This window comes from Equus przewalskii, chromosome 25 (assembly GCF_037783145.1).
Source record: "Equus przewalskii isolate Varuska chromosome 25, EquPr2, whole genome shotgun sequence".
NCBI lineage: Eukaryota > Metazoa > Chordata > Mammalia > Perissodactyla > Equidae > Equus > Equus przewalskii.
Genome location: NC_091855.1, coordinates 6,433,914 through 6,453,594, shown reverse-complemented (window position 1 = coordinate 6,453,594; position 19,681 = coordinate 6,433,914). Strand labels below are relative to the sequence as shown.

At 43.5% G+C, this 19,681-nt stretch overlaps 1 protein-coding gene across 8 annotated transcripts in view; it reads right to left on the bottom strand.

Annotated features, from left to right (window-relative positions):
* The window catches only part of DAAM1 (dishevelled associated activator of morphogenesis 1), a 160,620-nt gene that overhangs the window by 66,258 nt on the left and 74,681 nt on the right, over nt 1-19,681 (bottom strand). For all 8 annotated transcript variants that reach the window (XM_008534762.2, XM_008534765.2, XM_070594148.1 and 5 more), the window contains one exon: nt 10,098-10,187. In XM_008534762.2, the coding sequence (XP_008532984.1) occupies nt 10,098-10,187 (90 nt within the window). The remainder of the gene's footprint in view (nt 1-10,097; nt 10,188-19,681) is intronic.

Here is a 19,681-nt window from a genome sequence, read left to right as displayed (position 1 = left end):
CTAATTGGTTTGTCCAACTAAGATATCTTACTTTTCTCAGCTGTATACTGCTCACTTATTTTTATTGTTGCTTGAATGATTCTAAGTGAACGCAAACACAGGGTCACTCTCCCACCCTCTTCCAGCTGGGTATTCCCTAAACACAGGGAAAGCAAGGCCTTGGATAAACAGTGTCACTCGTTGAAGAAACGCCACAATGAGGAAGCACAAAAGTGAGATGGTATCCCCAAAGCAGATACACATTCACTGTTTTCACAATGCTGTAAAGAGCAAAGCAGAGTAAAGTATTAGAGACCAAAGAATCAATGATCCCCAAATCCATGAATTGACTCGTACAGAGAAACTAGCTCCGAATTTTGGCACGAGAGATAACAGACGGCAAGTTACACATATCAACTTCTTAACATCCGAAGGAATCAAGGAGCACAGGAAAGGGGAAACGCTTTCATAATTTTTATAAAGAGATGCTCAGGATAAAGACACTCTGGTTAGAGAAGGAGAAAGACACCAACTGTGTGATTTCCAGCCACTGCCAATCTGCCTATTTGTATAGATGCGCTGATTCTGCACCTGCGCCGGAGTGACCCATCAGGGACATGGCGAACGTCTCAGAGGAACTTCCTGCATTTGGTGACGGCACGTATCCAGTCAAGAGCTTGCTAAGGATGGAAATGCGATCTGCGTGCGTCTGGGACTGAGAGTAAAGAGGTCCAGAGGAGAGGAAGGGTGAACCACACAGAGAGCAGCTTCCTTTGCAGTCAAAACAAAGAAACACAATGCTGAGTGAACTGTCCATTTTTATATACTCTAACATTTTGTACTTTTGTATGCCTTTATGGGTATTTGTATGGAATGCTTTCATTTTCTAAACTTTAGGTTTTTCTTTTTTAAATGAGCACTTTCTATTGAAGTAATTTTTACTTCAATTGATTTGCTAAGACATGTGGGAGAAAATCGAAGAACTTTAATGACAGTTTCTTGTATCTGAAACATCCAGACTTATGTAAAATGTTTGATCAGGGCAACGAGATACTAGTTCCCTCCCCTCAGACAGTACCAGCTCCTCAGATGAGTGGCAACTAAAGCACTGCGGGTATAAACTGTTACAATCACTTGGAGAGCAACTAAGGGTGAAAATATTCATACCAAACAACTCAGTGATTACATGTCTAGGTGTCTATCCTCAGGAATTCTTGAATACATGCACAAGATGTTCATTGCAAAATTTTTTTAAATAATGAAAAATTGGAAATAAGCATTATCCAAAGGAAGAGAAAAATAAACGGTGGCATGTTCATATAATGGAATATTATACCACAGTTAAAACGAAGAAATGCCACCCATTGTTTATGAATATATTCATGCAAAGTAAGGTTATAAATACATGAGCAAGGAAAAACCCACATCCCACCTTCAGAATAGAGGTCAACTTTGGGCTTCAACTGTATTTATAAAATTTTATTTCTTTTTTTAAAAATCCCAGAGGAATATGGTAAGATGTTATCATTCGTTAAACATGGGCTTTATTACATTCTGTACTTTTTTGTATATTTAAAAATTTCACAACAACAACAAAAATAATCAACCAGGAAATAACAGTTTATCTCATGACTTTAGGGGAAAGTCATCAGAGGTTTGTTAGTTTTCTATTTTTAGAAATTTTAGAGAATCCAACTTACCAGAACCCAGAATGCTCTAGCAATGAGGTTTAAGACTTCTAACAATAATGGTATCCGCAACCATGCTGAAACATTATATCTCCTCAACACTGAAGTTTTATTTTGTTAGCTTAACTTCCTAAGTCACACAATTAGAATGCACAATTGAATTATAATGCTGCAACTCTGAACAAATTTTGCTGCTGAATAGCACTTGTAAATCTGGCTCACTTCGACCTAGTAAGTTACTTATTTGTGAAAACTGACTTGTTTAATGGAACCTCTTGGTGTTGTGTCCTATAAAGGGTTTTTCCCCCCACTGCAAACAAGAGTAGTAGCAATGTTTTCATCTAAAAATATTCTTTAGTCCTCTTATTTCAAAAACTGAAGATATTTATCAATCACTTGCCTTTTCCAGGCAGCAAAGTAGAAATTTTAATTTTAGTTGAAAACTAGCTTGACCCACACATGCCCACTTCCCAGAGTTGAGTAGGTGTTCACTAGGCAAGCCCAGTGAAGTGAGCATCTCCATGGGCCATACCTGGCCTGCAGGGACTAATGCACTCGGTGGGCATGTGGACGAGAGGAAGACAGAGTGGAGTGGAATTTGAGTTTCCCTGGGCCTCAGTCTCCCCAAACATAAATTAAGGATGCTCCTGAATTCAGATTCAGGGCTCCACCCAGAAACGAATGGAGTGCACATTGATCACCATTGCCCTACCATTTTTGACATAAATGGGGCCTCCTTTTACCAATTTCTGGTGCTAACAGTACAGACTTTCTTGGTCTCTTCCCTTATCTACAATATATCCTCCTACCTTACCATCTCCGCTTCTGAAATGTCCTGTGGTTTAACTAAGGGAGAGCTGCTTTTGAAATTCTCGCTACTGTTCTGAGAAAACCAGGCATCAGTAGTTAAGAACACAGAGATGAATCCCAAGCTAGGATGAGTGTGAACAAGCAGAAACTCAGTCCACACTACTGTTTTGATCATACTTGCCATCACTGACATTGATGGTGACAACAGTTAACATTACCATGCCCCCCAGCTCTCTGATAACTACGAAATCATATTATCTTACTTTTCACAACAGCCCTATGAAGTTGATCCCACTGGACAGAGGAGGAGAGAGAAATTAGAGGGGTTAAGAAATACGCCCCAGGTGGTACAACTCATAGGTGGTATCCTGCCTTCTCAGGTTACCTTCTGGATGGCCTTTAACTATGCAATGTATTTCTCACAGCTATTAGTTGGCTTCTATTTATCTTAGAAAAAAGAGTGTCACAAACACAAAACACTATAGTTTGGAACAAATATGAGGGACAAATGTAATTCAGGAAACTTGCAGGCAGAGCCCTCAATTGAAAGGCTTTTGGAGATAATCCACCCCAAGGGAGGTCCTTTCACTGGCAGTATCTCAAGCCTGAAACAGAGGATTCTACAGAACCAGCACGCAACACTCCAACAGAATACCTTGCCAGAAGTTGTCCACAATATTTTAGATTCTTCACTTCTCCAAGCACCAAAGAAGACAGGTATGTTTGGGTTCATCCTATGGGCCAGTGTGCTTACTGCTTCTTCGTTAATGAAGCTGGGCACCTAGCGGGCGTCAACATTTATGAAAACAGGAACTGTGAGCTCAGGACCATTCCAGACACTACAAGGCAGGGGTGGTAGTAGACACAGCTGGAATGACAGAATTGATAACACTAGGAGGAAAAAATATGCAAAGCTGGTATCACTGAACAAAGAGATTCCAGGGAGAGGAGGCAAATGACTACTCGTGAGCCAACCGCTCTTTATTAGAATACAACTTCAGTTCAAGAGCTGCCAGAGGCAGAGAGTCTGTGAATTTTGGACTCCAAATCTAAAATTTGGTGTTCTTTTTGATAGCACTGGCTTTTGTAATAAAAAGAAAAAGAAAATGGGTCACTAGCTTTGACAGTACACTACTTGGGGGGAAGAAGGGTAATGAGAAACAAGCCTTCAGCAGGTTTCTGGGCAGAAAACTGAGGAAATCTCATCAGGGCCGAGGTCGTTGTGTTTTCAGCCACTGCCTAAACTGATAAATGGTACTGAGAAACTCTGGGTGCTTTACAGATTCATCTTTGTTTTAATTCCCCCAGGGAAGAGTCAAAAAAAAAGAGAGAGAGGGTGAAAAGGGTCCCTGAACTAGACAAAGAAAAAATGCCAGGGTTGTCTTGGCAACATGAGTACTGGTTGCATTTTAAATAATATTTTTCCCCCTAATTTCAATAGAAATATGTGGTTGCTTTGTAACGTTCAAGCTGGCTAGGCTGAACAACATCCTTTTTTGCAGGTTTCCAGGTAGGGTGAGCCACAAGAGAGACTCTCCTGGGAGACGTGGAGGGAGGAAGTGAAGCGGCAGCCGGGAGCTGACCCTTGAGTGCCTGAATCATGGGGGAAGACTGGCGGGCCCTTGGGGGCCCTTGGGGGAAGGGTCAGGCTGTCAGGGCGGTTTTTATTGGGAGGATGGAGGCAGCTGCTCTTTACCAACTGGAAGTTGGCAATGTTTTGACAGATACTACAGTTTCACTGGGGAATACCCAGTGAACATCAGCCTGTGCTGGAGTTGCCACCTGACTTCCTCTTCTCCCGACTGAACAAACCTCAGTTATTGCAGTCTTCCCCCCAGTGTCTTCACTTTTCAAAAGTTTAAGCCTCTTTATAGATTTCCTAACAAGCCCTATAAATTGTTTAGTAAAGATCAGATTAGGCCAACAGTCTGAACTTGACCTTTTAAGCAGTGGCAAAAGGGACACAGAACAAAGTGCAAATCCAGAGGGAAAGTGTACAGTGCATGTGAACACAGCTCAGCTGTTGAGAAAGGAGCCAGTTTCTAGAAGACGAGATGAAAGCATGACAACACCAGCTCTCCCACTGGTATAACCACTGGATGGGTCAGCACAGGGAAGGAACCGTCATCTCAGTCACGCAAACTCCCCCAGAGCACGGGGGCTCCTTCCTCTGTGCTCCAGAGCCTGTCTGCTTACCCTATCATGAAGCTTATGACAAGATAGGGCAATTATTTGACTTCATCTGCTTCTGCTACCAGGACCATCCACTCCAGTAAGTTTGACTTACTCATTTAATCATCCTCAAAATATAGGCAAAAGTCCACCCCAGAGAAGGTACTCAGCATGTCAGGTGAGACACACCAACATTCCCTTCACCAGTCGCATTGCTTCATTGAGTGAAGCACCAGCTACTCAAAGCTTATTGTTTCTCACTGTTTCAGTCTGGTACACAAATCCTCATCTCCCATACCCAGGGAATATGCAGACATAGCAGGGCGTTTTAGAGCCTGCAGCGCCCGGAGACACCCGCTGTCCTCCAGCTACCGTGCTGCCCTCATCTATTCTTTAGAGAAGCAGAATGAAAGGACCGCCAATCCTATTTCTAATCATTACAGCTTCTGCCACTTGTTTAACCCCGTGGCACTTAGAGGCACAAATGATGACTGGAATCCATTATCGGGGTGAAATCTCAATGGCAGGAGACCAGACCGGGTACTTCTAAAGAAGTCTAGAAACTCAGATGCTGAAATCCAGTTCCACTGGCTCCCTCTCTCAAATCTTGACATCTAGCAAAGTGGGCCCCTGAAAACCCAAAGCTCACTCTACTGCACATTGAAACAACTACAGTAAAGAAAGAAGAGGACGTCTGACTTCTCTTCCCTCTCAGCTCCGCCAGGTCGAGTGTCCACCCGTTGCTTCTCCTGTCAGTCTACCCATAGCAGCTTCTCAGTAGGACACTGGGAACAACTAGAGGACTAACCTGTAGCCTCACCTCCTCGTTTTCCAGCTGCTTTGTTTGAGAACTGTGTAGAAAACTGATGGTTCCTTTTGTCTTTAATGCCACTACGTTAGCATATGTTCCTTTAAATCCCTGTTTTCATCAAACCACTCCCTCCCTGCACTCCAAACACAGGGGGCCTCCACTCTCAGGGAAGGGAAAGAACAGCATGCTGACGACCAGACACAACGCAGTTTTAATCTTTGTGTGTGTGGTGAAAGGAGGATTCCTTTTGTGGAGAGCGGTGGCGGAGTGATCCAATTAGGATACACAAACCAAAGAAAGGGACTGAATGAAAAGTATCAGCTGAATTTTCAGCCACTTTTCCTAGATGTCTCCAAAGGTGCCCGGCACTGGATCAGGACTCTGCACAAGCCACGACAGCTGCAGCCAGCTAGGCAAGATGCTTGAATGATTTAATTCAGCTAGAGTTAAACACAACTCAGCAACAGAGTAAAATTCACCTTTCCCAAAGTAGACCTCAAAAGATACAGAAAAGTAAATTGAAGAATCCAGAGCCATGGACGTAAGCCTTGGCTTCAGAGATCAGAAATGGAAGCAGGGAAACTTAGGCGCAGTGGTCAAATCCTGATCTTTGCCTCCAACATCTGACGGCACTACAGCCAACAGTGTCAGCCCCATTCACTCACTGCGTGAACTCTGAAGCTCAGGGAGAAGGAAACAGTATTCTCTGGGTACTTATATGGACGGGTTAAGTGCTACAACCAGCACAATTGCTCCGATGAAGAACTGCAATTGAGGAAGGCTTCTGCCCGTGCCGCTAAGATGGCTGTCGCCACAATACAGCCTTTACACCGCTTCATTTTCTCCTCTCTGAAGACCAGCTCCTTACTTTTCCCAGGGTTTAAAAATCATGTTAACAATAAGCAAATACAGCATGGCCAGATGCCTTTCGTGGTCAGATGGTTCATTGTTTAAAAAGCTTCAGTTTAAAATCCAAAAGATTGTTAACAGATGCAGTTTCTGGCTGGGGACTGGGAAAAACCTCACTTAAACAAAAGAGTATGTTGTGATTGGAACTAAAAAGGGAATTACCTTTAAAGATAAGAAGCACAAACATTTCCTATTTGAAAATACCCCCAGCCCCACCAACAAAACCTTTCTGTGGACCTTTCATGAAAGTCGAAAAATTTGACAGTGGATTGCTGCATACATGAAACCATGGCTGACCAACCAGTCTGATCATTTTTACAGATTTGTCTGGACTTCCAGCATGGCCACAACATCCATCTCTTCTCTCCCTCAGATTACTCAATTAGGCAAAATTCCAATTAATTTCTTTCCATTTCTTTGAGTCCAGAAACACTTTTGCTGCTTTCATTTTGGCTCTGGAAATGAGTTTTCAACCAGAGACTTAGATAGAGAAGTTTGAGAAATGAACGCAGAGCTTGATAAGCAGACAGCCACTGCTGGCATTCAAAGTCACCGCTGGATGGAAAGAGCCACTTGGCTGAGAAAGGCCTGGCTCTGTCTTGAGTTCCCAGTCTCATTTGCCTCCACGACTGCTGTGCGCTTTTCCACAGAAAGCCTGCTTGTCACCAACTCCTGCATCTGCTTCTGTGGGCTGTGCGGGCCCTTACGCTGCGGCTTCACTATGTGGGAGAATGCTGTAGTGTCCTGGGTTCTAATCTTGAAAAAAGGAAAATCTGAAGGAGCCATGGGTGTGTAGGTTTCCCTCGGGCTGAGAAATGCATATGGTTTGGCTTGCTGGTGACAAGTCTGATTTGAAAAGGCTACACAAGATAGGGTTCAAGGAAAATAATCTGCTCTTAGTATTAAGGATGGCCACCACGGGCTCCATTCTGAGAATGGGCAACCTGTTCCTTAGGAGATCACATTCTCTGAAGAGAAGTAAACAGCATGCTCCTTTCCTGTTTAGGTTTTTGTGTTCTCTTACTTATTGTATTATTTCCCAATTCATTACAGTGCCCAAAAAGGTCAGTTTCAGACCAAAGGCATAGTATGGTTTTAACAGTCTGAGAAGCTCTAATCAGACAACCTTTAGTCAAGCAATGCTACCATCCACTTTAAAATGAGGCAGATCGATAAGCCCATGGGATTCTCCAAAGAGCTAAAATGGTTTTCCCACTCAGCCACGCCACTGCTAAGTCACATAAGGAATCCCAGCTGCTGGAGTGAAGCAGAACTGCATTGCCACAGATCTGTGCGATCTGGCCAGGTACTAGCAGGAAGGGCCCATCCATCCAGAAATGGGATTCTGAGGCCAGTGGCCATATCTGTATCCATCCTCCCACAAAGAGCCAACCCCACCACGTGCACAGGAGACAAGGTTTGCAAGGGGATTTGATAGGCCTGGAAATTGAAAAACGAGCAGCAGCTGCGAGCCCGAGGTCACTGCTATCCTCCAGGGTTTGCCTTTTCTAATCTAAGGGGCAGTAGTTTCCATGATTAACTTTCAATTGCTGTCAAGGGTGTAATAAAATCTGGGAAAGAAGAAACTTTCCCCTCGGTAAGCTGCTCCCATTTTCCTGCCCTTTCCTTTCCTCCACTGCATATTCCCAATCCCACTTCACATTGTTTCCTAATTTTGAGAAAAAAATGTGCACTTGGATGAGCCAAAATAGACAATTTCCTCTGTGTGCACGGGCACTTGAGGACTTTTCTTTCTCAGCTCTGGGGCCCAGGTCTTTAAGACGGCTGCAGGAAAAGTTCCCTCGTTTTCAAAGACCATATAATACCAGCACTTTCAGAACTGGACACGTTTTAGCTTCATTTTAAAATTCTTTCCCAGAGTATTTTATCTGTTTCCTGAGCCAGGACAATCAGTTCAACAAAAGAGAGGTTTTCCAGTTAAGATGTGTACAAAGAGAAAGAGGAGAAGAGGACATATTCATTCTCAGACACTTCCTACTGGGTACTACTGGGTTAGCAACACTTAAGACTCCAACTTGGTCTGATCTGATAGCAATCGGCTTGGAAATCACACTCAGAGGTTACAGCTAGACACGTCTCTCAGCAAAGGCTCCTGGAACCGAACTCCACATATAGTTTCATCAATTATAACTGCTCAGGTGGAAAATTAAATGCACTTTAAATTTTTTGACAGTTCAGTATGACACTAACGTTAACTCAGTGGTTGACTCATCATACATTCATTTCAAAGTACCAGATGCTGGAGTTACAAAGATGAGTGAGACATGGCGCCTCATACCCAGAGGCATAAAGTCTGTTTGGAGAGGGGCCCATGCAGGCTCACCACTGAAGAGATGCTCCACGGAGGGGCCACAGCATTGACACAAGGCAGCATGCCAAGAGACAGCCATGTGGGCAAGTGGGGGCCCCAAATGCATGCTAGTCACCCAAGAAAAGGGTTCCCTGACTGATGCCATGTCTTGAATAGATACTGGATTGCTATAGTTTGTTCCTGTGCTCTGAGGCCAAGAGTGAGTAATCGGAGTGTCCACTGCCTGTCGAAGAGAGATGGTATTTCTCTTAGGTGCCAGCCCTGCCTTTCCCGCTTATCCCGTCTGAATTCAAGTACATAATGGAACAGAAGCAAAGTGGCAAAAGATGGCCATGAACAGGATTGGTTCCAAAAATGGGATGGGAACAGTCTAAGAACTTGCCACAGGGTTTAAAAGATGGAGCGTGAACTGTATTGCAGGAGATACAGTCCACGGGGTGACACCTAGTGCTGCGGGTGCTAGGAACAGAGCCTCGGTGTTTCTGCTGCTCCTGATGTCCACTCTCTCCTATCCGAAGGTAACAGAACCCCCAGCTTTTAAGTGGGGGTGGCCGCGCAGAATAAAGACTGCATTCCTTGCAGCAAGGTGTGGCCGTGTAGCTAACAGTGGGATGTGAGGGGAAGTCAGGTGTATAACTTCCAGACATGTCCCTAACAGTGGAGGGGGGGAGCACATTCGTGCCTTCTTTCCCTATCCTGCATCCTTAGTTTGGAATGTGAAATGGCTGGAGAACCACCTCGGATCACAAGGACAGGACCGCATCTTAGACATGGTGAAACGGAAAGTTGTTAGATGGTGGTCACAGAGGACTGTGACCTCACAACACTAATCCTAACCTACCTATATACAAACTCTTAAGAGCAGAAAAAAAACTTTGATCTTCATGTGGGCCAGCGTTACTTTGGGGCTCAGCTGCACAGGACTATAGGGCTGCGGAGCGTCCAATGAAGTGCTGAGAAAAACAACATCAGAGGTCAGCACTTTGCCACACATAGCACCAAGGCCACAAGGGGACACATCCAATCTGGTTCGTAGGTTATAAAGAGCTGCCTGACTTCTGCTGGTGAAATGGGAGGGCAAAGGGAATCAAAAATGATAATTTTCCAGGGGCTGGCCCGGTTGCCTAGTGGTTAAGTTCGTGCACTCTGTTTCTGTGGCCCAAGATTCACAGGTTCAGATCCCAGGTGTGGACCTACACGCCACTCATCAAGCCATGCTGTGGAGGCATCCCACATATAAAACAGAGGAAGATGGGCACGGATATTAGCTCAGGGACAATCCTCCTCAAGCAAAAAGAGGAAGATTGGCAACAGATGTTAGCTCAGGGCCAATCTTCCTCACAAAAAAAAAAAGAGACAATTTTCCAATTAACAATAAACATAATGAATATCTTACCTTTTTCTTGCTACAATATATCTGCCATTTTTTCTCAGCTGGAAGCGCAAACATGGCCTCCCTGTGTTTGTCTGTGAGGTCAAGTTCATCCTGAGAAGAAAAATAATAATTAGTATTTCATAGATTAAATGTTATTCCCATAGGGGAAGTTATCAGCATCATCAGGGAGAGACAAAACCACGAGCACGTATTTCAACGAACTGGGGAAAGAGCAAGAAGCGAACTTAAGGTGCATGTTACCACCACTCAGAAGGCACAGCCCGGCGAGAAGCAGGCCCTGCACCGAATGAAGCTTCAGGTAGGGGGCGGAGCACGGACAGAGCTATCCTGAGCACGGGGACTGCGGCAGAGGGCCCACTGAGCAGTAAAGGCCATCAGGCCTCTTGAGTTTGGAAGGATTAACTGCATTAGAGACAAGGCTTTGCTGGGGCCACCTCCACAAACACCGAATATCAGCCTGGGCCCTGAAGGCCCTGGACGCGATGAGAGGAGCGAGGGACAGACCCAAAGGCCGGGATGTGGTAACAGACTCAGTGAGTGTGGGGGACACCGACCAGCTTGGCTGAAGCACTAGGATTGTGCAACGAATCATCACGTTAAAGCTTTGAGAGGCAGGCAGTGACCAGTTTGTGGAAAGTCTTAAATGCCAGACTAAGGTGTTTATTCTCTGGACAAAGGCACCAATGAGGTTCTGAGCAAGGGAGACATCTTCATCACCATGAACTCCACTAAGATTTACTCAGCACTTGATGTGCCAAGCATCATGCATTTTTGCATTTGGTTCTCAAAACAACCCTAAGAGTTCCACTCGTTATTACATCCTCGCTGTAATAATAACTCCTGTTGTAATACAGCTGGGGGAAATTTAGGCGTAAGATTGGGTAACTTGCTCAAGACCACACACCTGGCAAATGATGGGGCTGGGTTTTCAGCCCAGAGCTGTCTGACTGCAGAGCCCAGACTCACCCTCTCAGATCACTGTCTGGAAACATTAATTTACACTGGTACAACTTAGATTGGACACTAAGGGAAGGCAACTTACAAGCATCCATAACTAGTGATTAACAACAATGGGATAACGAATACAAAGTCCTTAGAGAAAAGTCCTTGGCATTTAATACCTCAATCTATGGTCAGTATTATTACTGGTATTGAGTGTTTGGTACACTTTTATCCCTACAGGGAAAGTGATTTAGTTGAGGGTGGCAGATTGGTGGATGTAAGACAGACATATAAAAGATGCTATGAATTAAGGCACAATAAGGTTTAGACCCCTGAGGAGCACAAACGAGCCCCCGTCTGAATACCTTCAGTGTTCATCTGCAATTCTGCCCCTCGTGGACACTGGCTTCGCATCTTAGCCCCCTACCTCCGTTTAGTCAGCAAGTCCTATTATCTCTTCCTTGAGAAGTTCATGATTTTCCTCTTGTTTCATTCCCAATGAAACCACCCAAACTTATGCCTGAACACCCTCTCCCTTGGCTTCTGGCAAGAGCCTCCACACTGTTCCTCTTCACCCTTCCAGCCCTTCCTACGGCACGGCCAGAATGCATTAAGGCGATGATTCTCAAACTTCAGTGTGCACCAGAATCAGCAGGAGGACGCCCTAAACCACGGAGTACCCAGCGTTTAGGATGGAGCAGGTGGGAGAAAGTGCAAGAATTTGCATTTCTAGGAAGTTTCCAAGTGTTGCTGATACTGCTGGTCCAGGGACCAAGCTTTAAAACCTTTGCCTTAAAAATAGAACACCTGTGCTGTTTTGCGCTCCCAGTTCAAAAAGCTTCATTAGTTCCACATTGCCTACAAAATTAACTATAAGTTCCTCACTCTGCCTTTGAGGTCTTCCATTTATCACCCAGCTGACTTTGCCAGGTGCACTTCTGGTTATCCCCTTATGCCCTATCTTGTTAACACCTACACCTCCAGGGCCTGGCCACTCAGGGCCTGATACATGCTAGCTTCCCAGGGAAGTTCTTAATCCCATAAGCCCCTGCTTCCTCACCTCAAATCATGGGCATATCATTCCTCTTGCAGGGCTGCTGTGAAGATTAGTGACATCAAGTAAGCATGCAGTAATGCCTGGCACAGGGAAGGCAACTGTACTGTTGTCATTTCTCTCATTATTTAAACACAAATCAGGTGCTATTTTCTTTTAAGAAAAAGGTAAACAGTTAAGTCACTAAAACATACACCCATACACCCACACACTATTACACCCTAATCACATGAAACTAGTTAAGACTTTCAACAATGAACAACCAGGGAAGGAACTAAAGATATTTACAAAAAATTCTATTATGAGGGAACATGCTAAAATTTTGGCATGCAACTATTATACATGTGAAGCAATTATTTTTCTTCCTGTTTTAATTTCCTGTAAGTCACACCTGCTTTCACCTATTGATGAATGGGGAAAATAATGTGACATAAATCACTTCTCAACAATCAGGGTTTTTAGAGGGGAGAGGGGTCAGCTCAGTTATTCAAACAGCTCGATAACATGCTGAATAGTTTGGGGAAAAGGTCTGTGATTTGTGAGAGAGAACGGGGCTATTAATGTTGCATCCTTTAATACATTACAACACTGTGTTTTTGCTAACTGAGCGGAAGTGTTAAGAAATGTGTGAATCCTAAAACCTAGAAATTCACAGCAAAGGGTATGAATATCAACATATTTTGCTGTTAGGGATAGGAAACTTCTGCTTCTGCTGAGACACAGAAATGACCAATTTTGAATTGAGAGAACACAGTTGAAGCAGGCCGTAAGGGCAGATGGGTTCATGCAAGAATAGAATTTCCACAAAATAAAGAAATAAAAAATTGCTATAGGGTCTCTGGATGTAATTTCGGATTACAGTAAGAAAATGGGAGGAATAAATGGATACTGGTAATAGTGACAGTTAAAAATTATTGAGCACTTTCTGTGTGCTTGTTCTAATGTATTGTATGAATTAATTTAGTTTATCTTCACAACAATCCTATAAAGTGGATAATGTTACCCCATTTTCCAGGAAACTGAATCACAGATTAAACAGCTTGCTCAAGGTAATAAAGCTAGTAAATGCTGGAGGAGGAACTTGAGTCTAGGCTGTCTGGTTACAGAGCCCACGTTCAAAGGTGAAAGCGGGACACACCCCTCCGCCGCACTCACCGCCCACGAGGCCCAGGCCTGGCTCCCATGGGGTATGCAACCCTGGACAAGTGACTTAACCTCTGAACTTCCATTTCTTCACCTGGAAAGTGAGAATGATAATATATATCTGATCGCGTTCTCTCAAGGATTCATTCATGCAACCAAAAAATGTTTTTGATGTCTGTTAAATGCCAGGCATTATGTGAGGTGCGGGGTACAGAAAGACATCACAGAGCTCATATTCTCTGGTGGGCAGGAGAAGTCAAGTGAACCTGTATACTGAGGATGGCCACACAGGAAGCCGAGCTCTGGGAGCCCCCTTGGTGTGGGGAAGGGCGGGGGGGGGGGGGGGGCGGAGGCTTCCCGGGGCAGTGAAGTGAGAGCTGAGAGCTGCATGGGAATTCAATAGGTGAAAAGCACTGCAGCCAGTGAGCAGCAGCTTTGAAGGACAACATGAATTTTGGTCTTTCTCCTAAGAGCAAGCAGAGGTCACCGGCAGATTCTGAGCAAGGAGAGTGACATGGATTAAGTTAGATAATAACTGGGAGTGCCTAGGCACAATGCCCAGAGTGTAACAAGACCCCGACGCCTCCATTCCAAAAGTGCCTCTGCTCTGACTCATTCCATGTTAATAATGTGGCTGAACCAAGCATTCAAGACTCGAGACCATCACAGCCTCAGGGATCAATCAACACTCACTCGCTGTCATACCCATTCCAGGACCACAGCCAGATATTACAAAGACTACAGAGATGAATAACAGACCCTGATGTCACGGAACTTAAATCTAGTTAGGAAGATAAGATGATAGAAGACTTCAACAGTTCCCTTCCAAGATAAAGTCCAAATTCCTCAGCTGGTAGGTAGAGGCCCTTCATGATGTGGCCTTTGCCAACTTGGTCCCTCTCCCCTCCTCTTCCTCCACCAGCAGCCACTTTTTAGCACTTCTGATCACAAGCTGCCCACTTCTGAAACTTTTGCACATGCTGTTCCCTTTTCTCAGAGAGCCCTTCCCACCAGGTCTAAGGATCAATCCTATTCATCTAAGCTTTTACAAGGCATCAACTATTCCCTCCAGGCAGCCTATCCTGACTTTCCTGGAGTGGGCAGCTCCTCTGTGCTCCCTTGTCCTTAGGGCATTTAGCACATTGCTACTGTTATCTCATTGGCATGTCTGACTCCCATTCTGGAGTCCCAGAGTGCAGGAACTAAATTTTTCTATTCACCTTGCATTAATTGCCAAATTAATTTAATTATGTCCCCAAAGCAATATCTGACATAGCTGGATTGCCAAAAAAATAAATGAAAAAATAAGGTGGAGGAAGTTGGAGAAGCAGGGAGGGAGGGGGGAAGGAGGGAAGAAGACAGGGGATTATTGAAGGATATAGTGATGATCAACTCATTTCAAAGATTAAAACCCATTCTTTAAATGTACATAGAGTGAATGTACAGATCCAAGTACACAATGTTGAGTTTGGCAAAGGTATACCCTGAAGGGGCTGTAGCACTTTACTCTTCCGTTAGCAATGTATGGTGGGTCCAATTACTCCATGTTCTCACCAACACTTGGTGCTGTCATTTTAATTTTAGCCATCTCGTTTACATGAAGTGGTATCTCAATGTAGTTTTCATTTGCATTTTCTCGACAACTGATGCTGAATATGCTTTTCCACATTTATTAGCCATTCGTATGTGTCTTTTGTGAAGTATCTACTCAAATCTTTTGCCCATTTTTATTGAGTTGCCTGTCGTCTTATTGAGTTAAAGACTTTTTTACATATTCTGGAAACATGTCCTTTGTCAGATTTATACAGTTGACCCTCTGCATCCACGGATACAGAGAGCCGACTAAGGGAGTGGAGCAACCAAGGACTTTGGTATCCCAAACCAATCCCTCATGGACACCGAGGACAACTGTACCGAGTCTATTTCTCCTAGCCTGTGCCTTGCCTTTTCATTTTGTTGATACGTCTATGTTGATCACAAGGTGTTTTGATTTCGATGAAGTCTAATTTATTAATCTTTCTTCTTTTAGAGTTAGTGCTTTTTGTCTTCTCAAGAAATTTTTGCAACTTGCAGGTCAAAAAAGCATTCTAGGGCCCGGCCCGGTGGCACAGTGGTTAAGTTTGCGCATTCTGCTTCTCGGCAGCCCGGGGTTCGCTGGTTCGGATCCCGGGTGCGGACATGGTACCGCTTGGGAAAAGCCATGCTGTGGTAGGCATCCCACATATAAAGTAGAGGAAGATGGGCATGGATGTTAGCTCTGGGCCAGTCTTCCTCAGCAAAAAGAGGAGGATTGGCAGCAGTTAGCTCAGGGCTACCTTCCTCAAAAAAAAGCATTCTATGCTTTCTTACGGAAGCTGTCTAGTTTCAGTTTTAGCTTTTCTGTTTGAATCTACACTCCCGTCTCAGAGACCCCACTCCTGGTGTCCTTCTCAGTTACAACACGGCTGGACTGCTTGTGTCGTCTCTCCTTTCCAGTACTTGCACTCATTTAGATACACTGCTGGCCAAGGAGGTGAACCGAAGCACAGCTGACGGCAGGAGGAAGAAGAATGGAATACAGACTAATTTGAAAATCCTCTTGACACAATAGTTTCTTCAAGCTCTGACATTACCTCAAAGTAATATCACAGGAAATTTTTCATTTTGATACTTAATTGAAATATTGAAAAAGGCAATCAAGGAAAACAAGGCAATTAGGATTTCTGTATCTCAGATAGCATCTATTTACATGATTTTTTTAGAAAAGAACATCTGTAGAGGCAGAAAGTAGATTGGTGGTCACCCAGGACTCAGGGCAGGACAGGGACTGGCTGCAAATGGACAGGGGGACAGAAATGTTCTAAAACTGGATTGTGGCAATGGTGGCACAACCGTATAAACTCACTAAAACTCACTGAACTATACACTTATACTGGGTGAATTCTACGGCACGTAAATTATATCTCAAAGTTGCTAAAAAAAAAAAAAAAAAATCAAGCCTTGTTGTTAGAGCCCCAGGAAAACAAAACATTCAGAGTAGAGAAAATATAGCCTTATGTACACAGTAAGGAAAGAAATTTCTGGTTGAACATTAGATAAACCAAGGAGTCAGTTTAGAAGAGAAACTGGTTGGGAAGAAATGTACAAAGGGGAGGGAAAGGAAAAATGCGGACCCCTTTAGAGTAAGCAGCTCTATCTGGGAAATGTTACAATTTCAGGCACAACTTATGCTTGAAACCAAAGATCTCTTCCATGAAATATCCTTATCCATTGCTTGAAAATTACCTAGATTCTATTAGTATACATTCCATTTAGGCCAAGAGAGGCAATGTTTCTCTCCAGGTCCCTTAACGTTAAATTAAGTGATAGGTTCATATCAGCGCTAAGTCCTTAGGAAACTTTTCTGTGCTGTTTTCTCCTTTTCCCTAGTGGCGGCACCACAGAAGAGTACTGGCTCCTCTCTGAGTTAATCGCCAAGTTTTCCACTAAGATTAACAAACAAATGTAATTAGTCCAACCCCGGGAAGCATCCTGGCTGCTTCTCAAGCACCGTTTTTTTGCAACTGGGCTACATCAGATACCGTTTTGAGGACTGGCAGTTAATGCAAAGATGAACAGAACAAATTTAGTTCCTGCTGTTCATCTTAGACTTGGATGGCCAGCCAGCTCCTTTCATTGGCCCCTAAATTATTTTTTCATATTATTCTTTCTTAGAGTTTTTAAACTTAATTAAAGGAAAATGATTTAGTGAGTAATAAAGGAGAAACATTTGCACCAAGCTCAGGTTTCTCAAAAACTGAAACCAACAAACAAAACCTAAGGCTTTCTCGGAGAAGATATTAATTATATTGTCTACATCTTTATAGAATATATATTTTACATACTTATAATACCCTGGAGAACAGGTAAAATTATATATTTTTGTAAGAAGAAAGGACCTCTGAGAGAAGCCCAGCTGTGGGAACTGAAGTTCTAGGTTTCACCCTAACAAAGCATGTTATTAAGCCCCACTTCTAAAAGATTCTGGACAAAGAATCTCCCCAGCCCTGCACTCCAGAGTAAGCAGGCAGCTAGCTAGCTCTATAAGGAAATCCACATAAAACTGGCACAGTACAAATAAATCTAAGGAAATGGATTGATGTGCTAGATAAAGCAAGGGAAGGAATTCTGAAATAATATACAATAAGGGTCTTGAATGAGTTGAAAAAGCTTTTTCCAGAGATGTGAGCTAAATTGAAATATGGGGTTATTTATAAAACCTCCACAGCAACATTGAAAGCATTTATTTTTTGAAAATCTACCAAATCGACAGATTTCAGTGAGCCAACAAATAAGTTTCTGGCTAACAAAGAAATCTCTAATAGAGGAATTCAGGATTTCTATTTCTAATTAGTTAAGCTAACTCTTTATATACATACTAATATATATTCACATAGAGGTAGGACATGCAATTAATGTAGCGGGGAATGGAGAATTAAAAAATGAGAAGGGGAAATGAAGACAGGTCCCTGGGGTCACCCTGCTAATCAACTCGGGGTGTGTGTGTGTGTGTGTGTGTGTGTGTGTGTTTGATTGTTTTGTTTTGGTTTTTGGCTTTTTAATGGTCCTTGACAAGGTAACCATCCACCTCACTCCATGCACGAAGCACACAGAATTTCTAACCATTATTACTCAGACAAGGCTAACCTTTCTCTTTCAAATTATATACTTCAGGTATCTGCCCACAGCAAGCAGGCCCAACTCACCCATCCAGACCCCACCCAGCAAAGGTTTCCCACATGCCCCACAGGCAGCAACCCTCAGGCTCGCCTCACAGACACCCAGCATTAGCAGTGCCTTCTCTGGATTTAACCCTCTCCTCCCACCCCACAACTCAACACTACCAGAAATAAGTCAAACCCGTGGAGGGACAAGTGACCTGGCCTTAAGTCATATGTCACAGTGATAAGTACAACATCACAGAGGAAAAAGCCAGACAAGGCAGGTGGAAGACTGAAGGGTGACACTTTGGCAGCCAAAAACTGACACTTTCATACATGTCTGGACAGAATGTACTATGAGGCTGAGATAACTCGTTAATTTTATGAACAACCATCCCATCCTCAGGAAATGACCATTACATCCAGGACTCACGAACTGACCCTCAATAGCCAATACAGCTCTTAAAATTTAACAATGACCCTGAGAATGGTATTTTATTTTCATAGGGATGGTTTGAAATCTGAAAGTCAGATAAGATTTTTGTTGGTTTTGTCTATTTAGAGGTCCATTCAGTCAATTATTACCTGCTTCTAACCAGTGAGGAAACAACAGAGAGCTTTAAATCCCAAAGGGATGTGTACACACAGAGAACAAACATGAAGGTTTTCAGCTGGTAAGGTTCCTGCCAACATTCTAAGTCAGTACACGAAATACCACAGTATGACTCACCACCACCCGCACAGTAATGCTCTCTGTCTATTAGATGTGTTTTCATTCGATACATAAAAATAAGTGAGAAATCCCACAAGCAAAGCTGACTAAAATAATTTTTGGTTTCTTAGTACCTATGGTTAAATGTTTCATACTATTTCCCTTCCACCCTATAATAGTAAGCAATGCAAACTATATCCAGTTTGCTAGACAAAGTCGCTGCCAAACCTGTAGGCTTCTTATTTAGCTTCTTTGACTTATTTCAACTAGAAACTCATTAGAGTCACTAACTTTTAGTTAGTCTGCATCCTCAGCAGTTTTCCAGGAATCTAAAATAAATAACTCTGTTCTAAACGTATGTTAAAATCATCTCCCAATTCCTTCCAGCCACTCAAATTTCCAGTTTTTGCATCTATAATCTAGTACAACTCCTGTTGACAAGGCTTAATTGAGAGAATTTCTAAGCAGTGTTTTCCTAATTGAATGGAGGGACTTTGTCTCCTGGGACACAGAACCAGCTGTAAAGTGACAGACAAGAAAGGCACCCTAAAGCCCTGTCGGCAACTGTGAAGCCAAGTTCCACCCACATCCCCCTCGCCCAACGACACAGCGCTGCTCTTGCCAGCCCAGGTCCCCCACACCTGCCCAGCACGCCCTCCAGAGACTTGCTGAGAGCTCACCTGACACTTTTAAGTTTTAATTGGGTCAAAGGATATCTAGCACAATGAGTCTCTTCCAAACTGCAGCTATTTATTTATTTTACCATGTAATATATGGCAGAGAGACTGTTAAGGACAGAAAATATTTTTTAAACATTATCCCCCTCATCCTCTCAATCTGCTACCGTTCATCCCAGCCACTTGGGTGATCCCATAGTAACTGACATCCAAATGAAGAAGATGAGTAAAGAGAATGACAACCGGCGGACAGGGTGCAGGAAGAGTGCAGGGATCAGCCCAAATCTATCACTACTACTTCGAGAACAATTCAAAGTACAAACCGAACTGCTGGGGCATTCAACAGTCATTAATTCATGCACACACGCATGCATGCA